Raw genomic sequence first — 13,903 nt, 5'->3', positions numbered from 1 at the left:
ATATTAAAAACTACTGTTCAATTTAGGCTGGTGGAATAGTGCCCTCATAAACGTGACAGAAGGAAACACTGGAATCCATGAAGAGCTAATATAACAATGACAATATAATTTATCATCCAAATTATTCTCATTTTTCAGAGGGATGGAAGTGGTACTAGTAATTATGACAAAATAAGAGGTATAAACTGGGACTGTCCCCAACAAATTTGGAACATATGGTCACCCTAGGTAAACCCCCAAAGAAAGGGTGAGACAGATGAGCAGTGGTAATACAGAGCAGTTTTAAATGACACCAGCAAAGACTTGCAATCCTGTCTGGATGCATGAATGTAGCTTACTCTGCCCTCTATATCATCTCAGCTGCACGCATGCATGGAGGGTTTGTGATATGGATGGTGAACTTTGGGTAAATTTCTGCAAGTTATTATAGTGAATATTTGGGAAGGGTTCAGATGGTGAGGGGATATCTGAGGATTAGCTTTGTCTGCTTTGGATGTTCCTATGAGTGGATCATACTATATATGTCTTCTTTGATGTCTTGCTGTTCCTAGTTATTCCATATAAAGGTGTTAATTTATTGTTGGCTCAAAAGTCATTGCTGTGGGTAAGGTTGGGGGTGGGATTCCTTAGTTACCAATGTCTGGGCACATAATATTAATTCTAGCTTTGCCTCAAAATTTTTTGTAGTCTTTTTGAAAGTAACAGTAGTCTTCTATGGAACATCCAGGAGCCAGGTCTGTCATAAGAGAGTCTCTTTCCCTGGTAACTTGCAGTGGGTGAGTGGGAAAAGAGTCTGATCACAGATCACCCCTCATGCTGTGCTTTTGGATAGGGAAAATTTTCAGTTACTGGGTGAAATTTGACGGAAAATTTTTGAGGAACAGCTATGGCTTCCTAGACATGAGACAGAGAAGAGTTGCTCATGTTTCTGTTGCTTCAGTCTGGGAAAAGGCAAGATGGGACAGTTTGAGTAACAATCCAGTTGGGTACAGTAAAACCTTTTATAGGAGGCCACCAGGCAGTAGTTCATAAATTGTATTTCTCCGAATGGGGAGGGAGACGAAGAGGAGGGAAGGTAAAATCAACACTTTCAGGGCTACTGTGAGGAATAAATGTGATATGAAAAGATCTACTACTACATTCAGACAGGCTGAATTTAATAAGCAAACACTCTTTGATCATCATCTAGCATATATATAAAGAAAGTTAAAAACAGAATAATCAAAAATATTCTCACTCTCTATGAGGTACTGGACCTGAGTGCTTCACATTTTTTCACATTTATTTCTTACAATCACCAGGCCTCCCTGACTCCACAATCTGGTACCACTTTCCTTTGAAGTAAAATACATACAGCCTTCTTTGCCATCTTAGGTGAGAGTCCAGTGGCTGATGGCTATTTTGGGTTCCATGTAGACTCTCCCCTTACCATTGCTTAGAGAATCTGTGCTCCCAGGGCTGTGCTGCCTGGAGACCAACTCACTCCCTGTTTTCCTCATCTCTGTGTTTTCATTGTATCGTCTCTTCCAGTAGTTGAGTTCTTCACGATCAGATTCCTGACAGCGCCGCAGAACTGCCATGGAGCGCCTTGTTTTCTCTACCATTTCCATAATGCAATTCAGGGCCTGAGTCAGAGGAGGAAGTCAGGCAGCGAAGAGATGAGGAAACTCAAACAAGCAACAATGAAAATCAATAACAGGTAAACAAAATACGGAGAATGAAAGTTTAAGTATTTTACAGGTTTAGGAAAACCAAGTTTATATGAAAATCTTTCTTCTTGCCTCTTCAAAATTACATACATACTTCATTTGGCTTATAACTTGAAGGGATCAACCCACCACAGAGATTTGGGAGTGACTCTCTCAAGTCGAGGGAATAGTGGGTAAATCAGTTTTACTGAACTATACAAGGACATTAACAATGCCATGCAAGTTTTAGAAGGTTTGCTTCAAAACAGACTTTACCTGCATGGGGCAAAAATCACAGTGAAATTAATGCAACTGTGAAATTAAAGCACAGTGAAGTTAATGAATGCCTTAACATGTATTAATAAGACTGATTTTTAAGAAAATTAATGCAACCTATTCAAAATGACTTCAAAGAAGAAAATCATCCAGTCTGAACAAGTGAGTACCTAACTTTACACTAGCTGACACCTGCTCCCTCTAACTGCACCAGCTGGACATCATTCAAAGAAGAGGCTCATTCATACAGAAAATGGCAAATCTGGGAGTTCTTTATTACAAAGACATTGTGGCTATAGTTATTTCACTTTATGTATATACACACAATATTAACTACAGATAATATTAAGAATGAAGAGTCATAAACAGAAAAACTATGTTACAAGATTCTTACATGATCAAGATGTTTCCATTCATCAGCCCATTCCCTTTCTGTCAAACGATGGTCTACCAACTCATCTTGATAGCCTCCATTCAGACCTATTAGAAAGAAATGAAATCTGGAGATTGAGGGAAGAATATAGAACAGAATTCTTCCAAGTAAATACACATTCTTTGAGCTTATAATTTTAAGCATGCAATTGAGGTAATGATTGTTAATGAAGTTTGGGAGCCACAAAATGATAGATACCCAACGAAGGACTGCTATTCAGAATACATAAAGAACTCCTACAGATCAATTATGAGACAAAAAGCACAAAAGAAAGAGAAATAAACAGGTATGTCACAGGCAAGACAGTACAAATGGCCCATCAACATAAAAAATATACCCAAAATTATTAGTCAGGGAACTACAAATAAAAACTTCATTATGATACCATTGCATCTCTACATATTGGAAAAAATTAAAATGTGAGATAACAGTAAATGTTGACAGGTATGTGATGTAATACCAATGCTTAACCACCCCACGTAGAATGCATACTGGTACAATTTTGAAACAGTTTAGTATTGTCCAAATATTTTTTTGCATGGTTTAAACAGGAATGCAATGACCATGTAAATCAAGGGTATATTTAAAACCAAGAACCATCAACCATTTTGAAAAATCATGTCACATATGGCCACACTAGTCATAGTATTTGACATGCTAACTCCTGTATCAGTCTGAATTTTTTTTTAAAAAGCAGTTTTATTGAGATATATTCACACATCAGACAAGTCATTCAAAATGAGTCAGAATTTATAGGTGTTATATTCAGTGATTTTGTATTAGTTTAAAAATGTCATTATTTAATTATATCTTCTAGTATAGTCATGCCTGAGCATTAACATTTTCTATTATAAGATACTTTCCTTGTGTATTTTATTATAAACTATTTTCTTACATATTACAGTTAGGATAGAATACTGATCCTAAAATTATGAGTCTAAGATAGGTTTCCCAAGGATTCAATCTGAATTTAAATCATTTCCATGCTACTCATATTACTTACTAAGATTGTGGTGTCTATCACGAACTTCCCGGTGCTCTAGCATCTTGTTGGGTTCACGATACAGATGTGAAGTTGCAATATCTTCTAAGGTGTAGTGTTGAAGAGGTGGAGGAGTGGGATGGAACTGGCCCCCAGGATTCATGAGGGGCACAGTAAGGGCAGGACTGTGCCGGGGAGCAGGGCTGATGGTACATACTCTCTTGGCAGGAGGCTCGGGAGGAACTGTATCTCTTTCAAAACTATTCTCTTCTCTCCTACAGAAGTACCAGAAGTACATGTCTGAGCCTGTCAGCAAATGTTCACACGAATAGTTCCTAAGCACCTAGTTTGTGCTAAGTACTGTGCTATGGGTTTTCCTAAACAGGAAAACTGTAAGGAGGGGTTTGTACAAGAGGCATGAACTGAAAAATGTCTTCAGGGACCAGGCAAATAAAGTCAATCGCTGATATATTCCAACATGAAAAGTGAGGTCAAATTCATCCATAACCATGCAATAATAACATCTAATCTTCAAGAAGGGAGAGAATAAGGAGATGACAGCATTGATTTATGTAATAGGAATATGGAGGATTATAGGGTTTAATTATGTTGAGGAATGTTTTGAGGTGAAATTTGTTACTATGGAAGTGAGTCACTGGAAATAAAAAATTCTCTAAAGGGGAGAAAAGAGGCTCACATAACTAATTCACTTGTAAACTGGTAGGGTTTTCAGTCACTCAGCCTCAATTGTAACAAAAATGTTCCACTGTTGTTAAAATAATGCTTCCTTGAAAAATCATAGAATATGGTAGTAACCATCATACTGTATTTTCTAGAATAAATTCATAGAGTACTAATCTTTTTAATAACAGTGATTAACAAATGTCCATAATTGTTATACTTTTGCAAAACTTCACATATCAGGAAAAAAATGCATTTGGCAGATTGTATTTATGCTTCTGAAGCACTGGACACATAGAATGCTCCAGAGTAGTTTGTCACCAAGGGCATAACAGAGTCATCTGAAGAGTTTTTGAAAAATATTCATGTCTGAGAACTACTCCAGAGATTTTAGACTCATTCCATGCTTGATGCTGGGACACAGCAAACTAACCTTAGAAATTCTAAGACTGACTCTACCCATCTACAACCACAGCAATCAATTTCTTTTTCTTTCACAATCAAAGGAGAAAGTCTGATTGGTTTTAGAAAAGCAAGGGCAACAAAGCTCTTCTCTGCTCACCTCTCAGGACTGGGCCTCTTCCCATTTCCATGTACCTCCATGAGCAGCTCAGAAGAGTCAGCAGGCGATGCAATACTTGTATTGAGCAGAAGGTGTTCATGCTGAGCCAGGTACTGGGATGGGGTCTGCTTGGCAGCGCGAGCACAGTGCAGCAATTCTCGCTGCAGCAGAGGCAGGTTAGCCTTGAAAAGAGGAGGCAGGGACTAGAAGCAGTTTTCCCCAGTGTCAGGCCCTACCCATCAGGGCTCAGCACCTCAAAAGTCTTTCACAAACTAGGGGACACAGGACAAAGCCCTGACTCCTTATCAGTCTGATGTGCATATATGCCTTTTCTGTGAGTAAAGTAACATCTATTACACTGTACTTGAATTATAAGTTGACTTTTCTGTTGCTCCTACAAGATGGAAATTCCCTTTGGGAAGGTGCCCTATTCACTTGTGGCTTAATACAGAGTAGTCAAAGCTCAATAAATGTTTGTTGAATATAACAGTTTAAAAATTTTACATATTAAGACTTTGGTCAATTAGAGAATTACTACTACTGCCTACAGAGGAATAGAAGGGATTCACTCTTTCCTACTCTATCACTACTAGCCCTGGTTTCTCTTTCCTGAATCCCAATTCATCTCTGATACTACTGCTCAAACAACCTTTCCTTCGTGTTTTCTGACAGCTATCATGGAATTCTGGGAATGGTGATTATTATGGTTTGGTTGGAACATAGGGTTTTGAAAAGGAATAGGGGGAGTGACAGGAATGAAGGGAAGAAATCTCAGACTAGAAACTTTGGCACCCCAGACTTTCCTAATTAATTATGCACTGATATTTTTCCTTCTGTAAACTGTAAAAAACCTTTAATAGGGATAAATCTTGTGAAAAACTCTTTTTAAATCATAATTTTAATTCTTTCATATATTTAATTACTTTTCCTATATTCCTTTTATTAAAAAAAAAACCCATAAAATAAGAAGTATTATCCCCCCCCCCCCAATTTAAAAACAGTTCATGCTAGGACAACAATAGCAGGCTTTTATTCAAGGGAAACAGATGAGCAAAAGAAAGGAGAGTTTTAATACATGCAAGTAGTCATCCCTTCACCAAGAGTTAATTTAGCAGGCACCATAATTAGTGACTGTTTTAAAAGAGAGATAAATTGCCAAAACCCAAATGCTAGCCAAAAAGCTGCCATAACAACCTACCTCATGCTGTTTTCCAAAATAACACAGATAAGAATAGGGAATTTGACTATATACCACACTTGCTAAAAGACTGTAGTCAGTTCTATAACCTCAATCTTGCTGCAACTATAAAAGCTTAATTGAAAAGAATATCATGTCGGATTGTTACATTTGTGACATGTGCCCTTTGATGAATAAAAGAAACATGCTAATTATTTCTTATTAAGGCAAATTTTACACATCATTTCTTGATTCCAGTGTCTTGAGAAAATAATTGTTTACCAGCTCTGACATATAGAAAGGAGACCAAGATAGAACTAGCACAGCTGTTTCAGGGCTGAAAAAGGCACCAAAGGCTACCCTGAGAAGCTAAGGCTTCAGTGACATTAGAAGAGAGCTTCAATACAAGCTGTGTACCTAAGACCTAAGCATGTTCCTTTATGTATGCTATGCTCTAATTTAAAAAGTTTTAATAACTGGTATTAGGAACTCAGTAAGATGATGTATCTCTCAACAAATTTCCACAAATGTTGAACTGACAAAATCAAAACATAGTAGTATCAGTTCAGTACAGTTTTTTGGTAATGCTGTGTACTACTAATGAGAAAAATGGAATCCTTATTTGGGGAATGGGGTTGGAGAACAGGTAACATAATACATTTTTTTTTTTTTTTTTTTGAGGCACCGGGGATGGAACCCAGGACCTTGTACATAGGATGTAGGCATTCAACTACTTGGACTACATCCACTCTCATTTACTTTTTTCTTTTTTTAAGGTTTATTTTATTTATTTCTCACCCCTTCTCCCCCATTATCTGCTCTGTGTCCATTCGCTACATGTTCCTCTGCCTCCATTTGCATTATCCAGCGGCATTGGGAAACTGAGTCTTTTCTTTGTTGCGTCACTTGCTGCGTCAGCTCTCCACTCTCTGTGGGTGCGGTGCCACTCCTGGGCAGGATGCACTTTTTTCACGCAGGTCCGCTCTCCTTGTGGGGTTGCATGGCACTCATTGCGTGGCACGGCACTCACTGCATGCGGAAACACTGTGTGTGGGCCAGCTTTACCACACAGGTCAGGAGCCCTGGGGACCAAACCCTGGACCCTCCATATGGTAGACGGACATGCCATCACTTGAGCCATGTCCACTTCCCTCATTTATTTTTATTGGGGTCCAAAGTTAGTATTCCTGATTACCAAATCGACTGTAAATGTTCTGTAAAAATCAGCCTCAGCTACAGGACTACAAAACCATGTAGCATGTGGCAAGCTTGATTTAGGTCATAGTTTGCCCATCCCTCGTTCAGAGCACACTGGTATCTGAATTCTCCTTTCTAAGCTGATTTAGGTCATAGTTTGCCCATCCTTCGTTCAGAGCACACTGGTATCTGAATTCTCCTTTCTAAGCTAATTTACAACTCTGTAAGTTATAACTAACTGTTAGCAATGCAAAATCATGGTTGTCTATGGACATGCAAATTATGTCCAGGGGAGGTTCAATTGACTTCCTTTGCCAACAATAGAAGAAACCAGTTTTGTCTGTTTGCCCATTCATATCAATATTCCTGATCTTTACATGTGTTTTTCCTTCAGATTCTTCTTAGAACTGGTTGTATATCTTACAGATTCTCTCATTAATAATGAATTAAATAAAATCTGACATGTTCATTTTTTATCTGTATGAATCATAAATTTATCTTTTTTTGAAAACTATCCTTTAACAGGAAAAAAAACAGTAACATTGCAGTGATCAAAGCTACCATCACCAATTATGGGATAAATTAACTAACATCATTGCTTCCTTACAGCATTCAGTATTACCTAGTATTTCCGTCTAAAATGTAAAACCTAACTCTAATCATGAAGAAGTATCAGAAAAATCCAAATTGAAGAATATTCTATAATATAGCTACCCTGTACTCTTCAAAAAAGTCAAGATTATTAAAGACTGAAAAAATGTTCCAGATTAAAGAATATTAAACATACATGACACTTAATACAACGTGTGATTCTGAATAGGATCCAGGATCACCACACGCCCACCCACAAAAAGCAAAAAGGATGTTTTTTCTTTTGCTGAAAATAATATTAGTGGAACAACTGATGAAACCTGAAGAAATGTCTATAAACAGGGCTTTAGTATTTTATTAACTTCCTGATGTGATAACTGTATTAAGGAATTTAAATGTATAGTATCTTCAGTTTACTCTAAAATGTTTCCAAAGAAACAAAGAAATGGAGAGAAAATGATAATGCAAATGTGTTAAAATGGTAACAAGTGGAGAATCTGGATAAATGGTATTTAGGGATTTTACTGTACTACTGTGAGGACAAAATTATTTAAAAATAAAAAAGTTCCTTAAAAAGGGTATATTCAGTATAAATATAACAGTCTCACTTATGCACGATAAGCACAATAATTTAGAACAGTGTTCCTTAAAATTATGTTAAAGGAAAGATCAATTGTTGTGGACACTATTAGAAAAGACTAGATGGGATTTAGGAAGGCACATATATTGCCTTCCCACATCCTCTCCTGCCCTCAGCTTAAGTCCAAACAGCAAAGGCACCTCTCCTTTGTTTACCAGCCTCCTCTCAGAAAACACAAACCCCCTCTGCATCCTCTCTCGGGCTTTCCCCAAAGGAGTCGGGAGTCCAGTTATTTCCTTGCTAAGAGCCCAGTTACCAGAAGGGTCTGCACATAGACCACAACTTAAAGGTTTTGCAACGCTCATCTCCTCAAGCGTGAGGCTTACCTACAGATTGTACTCACATCTTGCTACCAGTCTCAAATAATATAAAGAAAATATGGCATGGCACCCTAATTTATGACTTACATCACAAAACAGGGATCAGTAGCAGATCTTGAGGAACTGTTGAAGATAAATTAAATTCAGAAGTTATCTCATAGAATTACCTTGAGGAATGGAATCACAAAAGGACGAAGAGGAAAGTTTGTGGCCTCTTGGAGCTTACAATGGAATTCTTCAATGGTCACTGTTGAGTTCTGAAAAGATAAAAAACATTGTTCAACTTCCAAAACTGGACACTTAAATTAAAACCTGACAGTGTAGAGCACTTTACATGAAGAAAAGGAAAACTGCAAGAGCACTACTGTGAACCTCTAAGCCCTCTCAAAGATTAAACAAAAATATGTTTCCTTTATTACAGAATGAGAGAAGTATTACTTCACTGATTCTTTTCTCTGCCACCTCAAATCAAATTTATCTTTTCCTCAGCAGACTGCACTGCAGAATAGGACACTGCCTTCCTTACCACAGCGATGAGAGGCACTCAGGTCCCTTCTGATGAGAGATTCACTTTACAATGTTACTTGCAATGCTGAACAGATCCTATGTCCAGGATGTCAACTTTTTAAAAAATTTATTTCTCTCCCCGTCGCCCCCGTTGACTACTCTCTGTGTCCATTCGCTGGGTGTTCTTCTGCATCTGCTTTTGCATTATCTGGTGGCAGTGGGAAATTGCGTCTCTTTGTTGCATCATTTTGCTGTGTCAGCTCTCTGTGTGTGCGGCACCACTCCTGGGCAGGCTGCGCTTTTCTCATGTGGGGCGGCTTTCTTTGCGCATGGGGCACCCCTACGTGGCACAGTACTCCCTGTATGCAGCAGCACTGCGTGTGGGCCAGCTCACCACACGGGTTAGGAGGCCCTGGGGAAAGAACCCTGGACCTTCCATATGGTAGACAGATGTTCTATCAGTTGAGCCATGTCCGCTTCCCAGGATGTCAATTTTAAAGACATTTTCTGGACTCAGCAACCCATTGCCTCAGCTATCAAAGGCTCATTACTTTCACAGATTCTGCCAACCTCCTAGCCTAAACTTCTAAATGAGAAATTATTAAAAAAATAAAACAATAGGTACTTCCTAGCCTTAAGTGGTCTGTCTGTATCCTCTGCATTTATTGAAAAGTGTAGGCTCTAAACTAGGAATCTTGCCACCTCTGCTAAGGTGAGAGAACAAGTAAAAATATTTTCTTCAGAATATACGAAACATCTTTATTTCAATCCCTAGAACACACTATAGTAACAACAAGCTTAAAAAAAATACTGGGATTTCATACAAATTTCTGTTCCCCTACAAAAGCAATTACTACTTCTAGGAATTTATTTTTAGAAAATCATCAAGTGTTCAAAGATATATCATGTAACATACAAATGTTACAAACATGCAACGTATGAATTATTCATCAGCACACAAAGCTTCTTAACAATAAAAGAAGAAAACATAAAGGTCCATAACAGTAAACTGCATACAAAATTATGGTATAGTCATATATTAGAACACTAAAATGGGGGAGGACAGGTTTATATGTATCAATGAGGAAATATATATAATAAACTGTTTATTAAAAAATCAGAAACAGGGAAGCAGATGTGGCTCAAGCAATTGGGCTCCTGTCTACCACATAGAAGGTCCAGAGTTCGATGGCCAGGGCCTCCTGGTAAATGCAATTGGCCTGTGTAGCGAGCTGGCCTGTGCAGAGTGCTGGACTACATGGAGTGCTGGTACAACAAGATGACACAACAAAAAGAGACACAGAGAAGAGATAATAAGAGACACAGTAAATTAGGGAGCTGAGGTGGCACAAGAGAATGATCGCCTCCCTCCCATTCTGGAAAGTCCCAGGATTGGTTCCCAAAGCCGCCTAATGAGAATATAAGCAGACACAGAAGAATGCACAGTGAATGGACAGAGGGAGTATAAAATTGGGGGGGAGGGTGGTAAATAAATAAATCTTTAAAAATAAAAAATCAGAAACAATGATTTCCAAGAATCCAGTTAAAAAAATAGAGTACACTCACATTTATACATGTATTTTACAAGTCTGGAAGAACAATCACAATAGCAGTTATCTCTGGGTATGAAATGACATATATAATATATTTAGAAGTGCAACATTTCTATACATGTTTTCACAGCAGTTTTTTACTTTTTTTAAATAACTTTTTCTGTTTTTTTTTTTTTTTTTTTTTTTTAGGAGGTACTGGGGATTGAACCCAGGACCTAGCACATGGGAAGCAGGCACTCAACCACTAAGCTACACCTGCTTCCCAGAGAGCTGGTTTTCTCATTTGTTTGTTTTTAGGAGATACTAGGGATTGAACCTGGGACCTCGTATGTGGGAACAGGTACTTAACCGACTGAGTCACACCTGCTCCCTACAGTGGACAGTTTTAACTTAAAATTGAAGATATTCAGGAAGCAGATGTGTCTCAGGTGACTGGGCTCTTGCCTACCACATGGGAGGTTGCAGGTTTGGATCCCAGTAGTTTCCTAAAGAAGACAGTGAGCTGGCACGATGGGTAGGTGTGGCAAGCTGACATAACAAGATGACACAACAAGAGATACAGGAAGAAAAACATAATGAGAGACAACAAAAGCAGAGAGTGGCAAACTGACACAAGACGATGCAACAAGAGACACATGAGGGAAATACGATGAGAGATGCAACAAAACAGGGAGCAAAGTGGTTCAAACAATTAGGTACCTCCCTCCCACATCAGAGGCCCCGGGTTCAGTTACTATGATAAATTAAGGATGATGAATAGACAAAGCAAGTGCAAAACAACAAAGTAGTGGGGAAAAACAAATAAAACAGAATTAAAAAAAAAAAAAGGTTAAGAACATGGCAACCCTTTATCTTTATTACAAGGAATACGATGAATATAATCAGGTCTGAAAAATCTATGGAAGTCTGCCCATATATTTCTCCAGAACTCACCTGTGTCTTTTTCATTTATGATCTGGCTGTGTATCTTTATTATGCCCCTGTAATAAATCTTAGCTGTGAGCACAATTATAACCAACTCCTATGACTCCTTCTACCAAATCTGTGAGCATAGAGATTCCTGACACTGGCCCAAATCACGAACAATGCAGATGTCCATCAAGAGCAAAATGAATAAATTGGAGTATATTCCTAAAATAAAATTATTATATAGCAATGAAAACAAACAGCCTACAGATATCTGTAACAGGGATTGAATCTCATAAACATAAAAAAATAAGTCATCTATTTTCCCTTGTGTGAAAGTTGTTTCTTCCCTGTTAGACTGAAAAATTTTTTAAGTAGAAGTTCTTAACTTTTTTTTGGTTTCAGAATCCCCCAAGTTGATGTAGATTATATCAATCAATATTTATCATATCAGAATTTAAACTAACTTTACAAAAATATTATTTCAAAATAACCAATTACCTTTAACAGAATGAAAAAAAAATCTATAGCTTCAAACGTGGTTAAAAAATGGGGTACTGTTTTTACAGTTTTGCAAATCTCTTTTTTCTGTAGTTTGATAGAAGAGAGCTGGATTCTGTGTTGCTGCATTTAATCTGTTGCAATAGCATACATATAGACTGTGGATAATCCATACTGTACATTCATGAGAATAAGAATGAAAATATCTTAGTATTATTATAAAAATAGTTTTAACTTTGTGGATTCCCCCAAGAAGGTTGTGATGAAATCCAGGGATGCCTGTCCTGGACTATACTTTGAGAACGGATTTAGGGTTTGGTACTATGATTCTTTTTTTTTCTTAATTATTATTTATTTATGTCCCCCCCCTTCCCCATACCAGTTGTCTGCTCTCTGTGTCCATTCTCTGTGTGTTCTTCTGTGACCTTGTCTACCCTTACCAGCAGCACTGGGTATCCATGTTTCTTTTTGTTGCGTCATATTGCTGCGTCAGCTCTCTGTGTGTGTGGCTGTGCAGGCTGCACTTTCTTCACACTGGGCAGCTCTCCTTACGGGGTGCACTCCTTGAACGTGGGGCTCCACTATGGGGGACACACCCGTGTGGCACGGCACTCCTTGCGCACATCAGCACTGCACATGGGCCAGCTCCACACGGGTCAAGGAGGCCCGGGGTTTAAACTGCAGACCTCCCATGTGGTAGGCGGACGCCTTATCCATTGGGTCAAGTCTGCTTCCCTGATTCATCTTTTTATCACCTATAGAGGTTAACAACCTGCAGGAGAACTGGGTGCTTGTATTAGAGGTAAATCTTAAAAATTTCAATTTCCAAATAGCAGGAACTGGCAATACACTTTGATTATATTTACTGAGAGTATGCCAGTCAATGTCAGAAAATCACTCCATATACCACAGGTACACCAAGCTAAGTTTAGAAAGAAAAACTGTGTGTACCTTGAAAATTCTAATGAAACTATATTTGAATGAGGAGCTGAAAAATGTGATCTTCTTCAAACTATTTAGACCATAAAACCTAAAATTTGGCAAGTTGTTATTTTCAAAATAAAACATGCTACTTCTCTTTTCTCTGTGGCTTGGGAACAATGCATGAGGCACTGAATGAATAAACCTTGCATTAACTAGGTTGAAGCTCAGTATGCCTGCTGAAACTAGTTTTGAAAGAAATTGAAAGCTGCTTATCAACACCGTAAGAAACAACTGGGTAATCATTACAGATTTTATATGTTACTGTGATAAACAACGTTCTGTAAAATCTACAATTCAATAGTTTTATTTAATAAATGTAGAATTTACCACCTTATTATAGGTTTGAGAGTGTGCAGAAATACAAATACCTACAACTTCTTTGCTGGCTTTTATTCTGAGCTATGCATTCAGGTAGCTGTCAAAAGATAGGATGTACTTACCACAAGTGCTAGAACGAGAGTCCGCACTTTCTCCCCAATCTCAGGTGAGATGTCATTGCCAAACTGCTGAAGTGTAGTGAGAAAGCGTTTCAATTTGCTGAGCTGCCTAGCACCACAAGTAGCTGGCAACTGTTGATTTGTTAATGCAGATGATGTGGAAGAGGCAGGACCATTGCTAAACCTCTGTGGTGGTGATGGAGCACCATTTAGTGTAGGAGGAGAATGGGTGATTCCATTGCTTACTGAAAGAAAGCCAAAATAAAACACTTGGTTGAAGTGGAAAACAGGGATCTTTGTTAATTTCTTCTTGTTTGCTATCTTATTATTCATTCATTCAAATTTCATAAAGCACAAGTTAAAAGATTAAACAAGACTCAGTATCCTGCCCTCAATGAGATTTCTGCATAGTAAGAAAGACTGGTGGAAAAATGTTTACAGAATAATATACTACAAGAGTATCAGAAA

General features: G+C 38.0%; 1 protein-coding gene across 9 annotated transcripts in view; it reads right to left on the bottom strand.

The window, feature by feature from the left end:
- CBFA2T2 (CBFA2/RUNX1 partner transcriptional co-repressor 2) overlaps positions 1 to 13,903 on the bottom strand; it is a 176,316-nt gene that overhangs the window by 22,331 nt on the left and 140,082 nt on the right. For all 9 annotated transcript variants that reach the window (XM_004462507.3, XM_004462510.4, XM_004462508.3 and 6 more), the window contains exons 3-8: positions 13,439 to 13,680; positions 8,715 to 8,804; positions 4,623 to 4,804; positions 3,401 to 3,654; positions 2,359 to 2,444; positions 1,430 to 1,625 (exon numbers count right to left, since the gene is read on the bottom strand). In XM_004462507.3, coding sequence (XP_004462564.1) covers positions 1,430 to 1,625; positions 2,359 to 2,444; positions 3,401 to 3,654; positions 4,623 to 4,804; positions 8,715 to 8,804; positions 13,439 to 13,680 — 1,050 coding nt within the window. The remainder of the gene's footprint in view (positions 1 to 1,429; positions 1,626 to 2,358; positions 2,445 to 3,400; positions 3,655 to 4,622; positions 4,805 to 8,714; positions 8,805 to 13,438; positions 13,681 to 13,903) is intronic.

Source organism: Dasypus novemcinctus, chromosome 24 (assembly GCF_030445035.2).
Source record: "Dasypus novemcinctus isolate mDasNov1 chromosome 24, mDasNov1.1.hap2, whole genome shotgun sequence".
In the NCBI taxonomy this organism is placed as follows: domain Eukaryota; kingdom Metazoa; phylum Chordata; class Mammalia; order Cingulata; family Dasypodidae; genus Dasypus; species Dasypus novemcinctus.
This window is presented reverse-complemented; position numbering and strand designations above follow the sequence as displayed.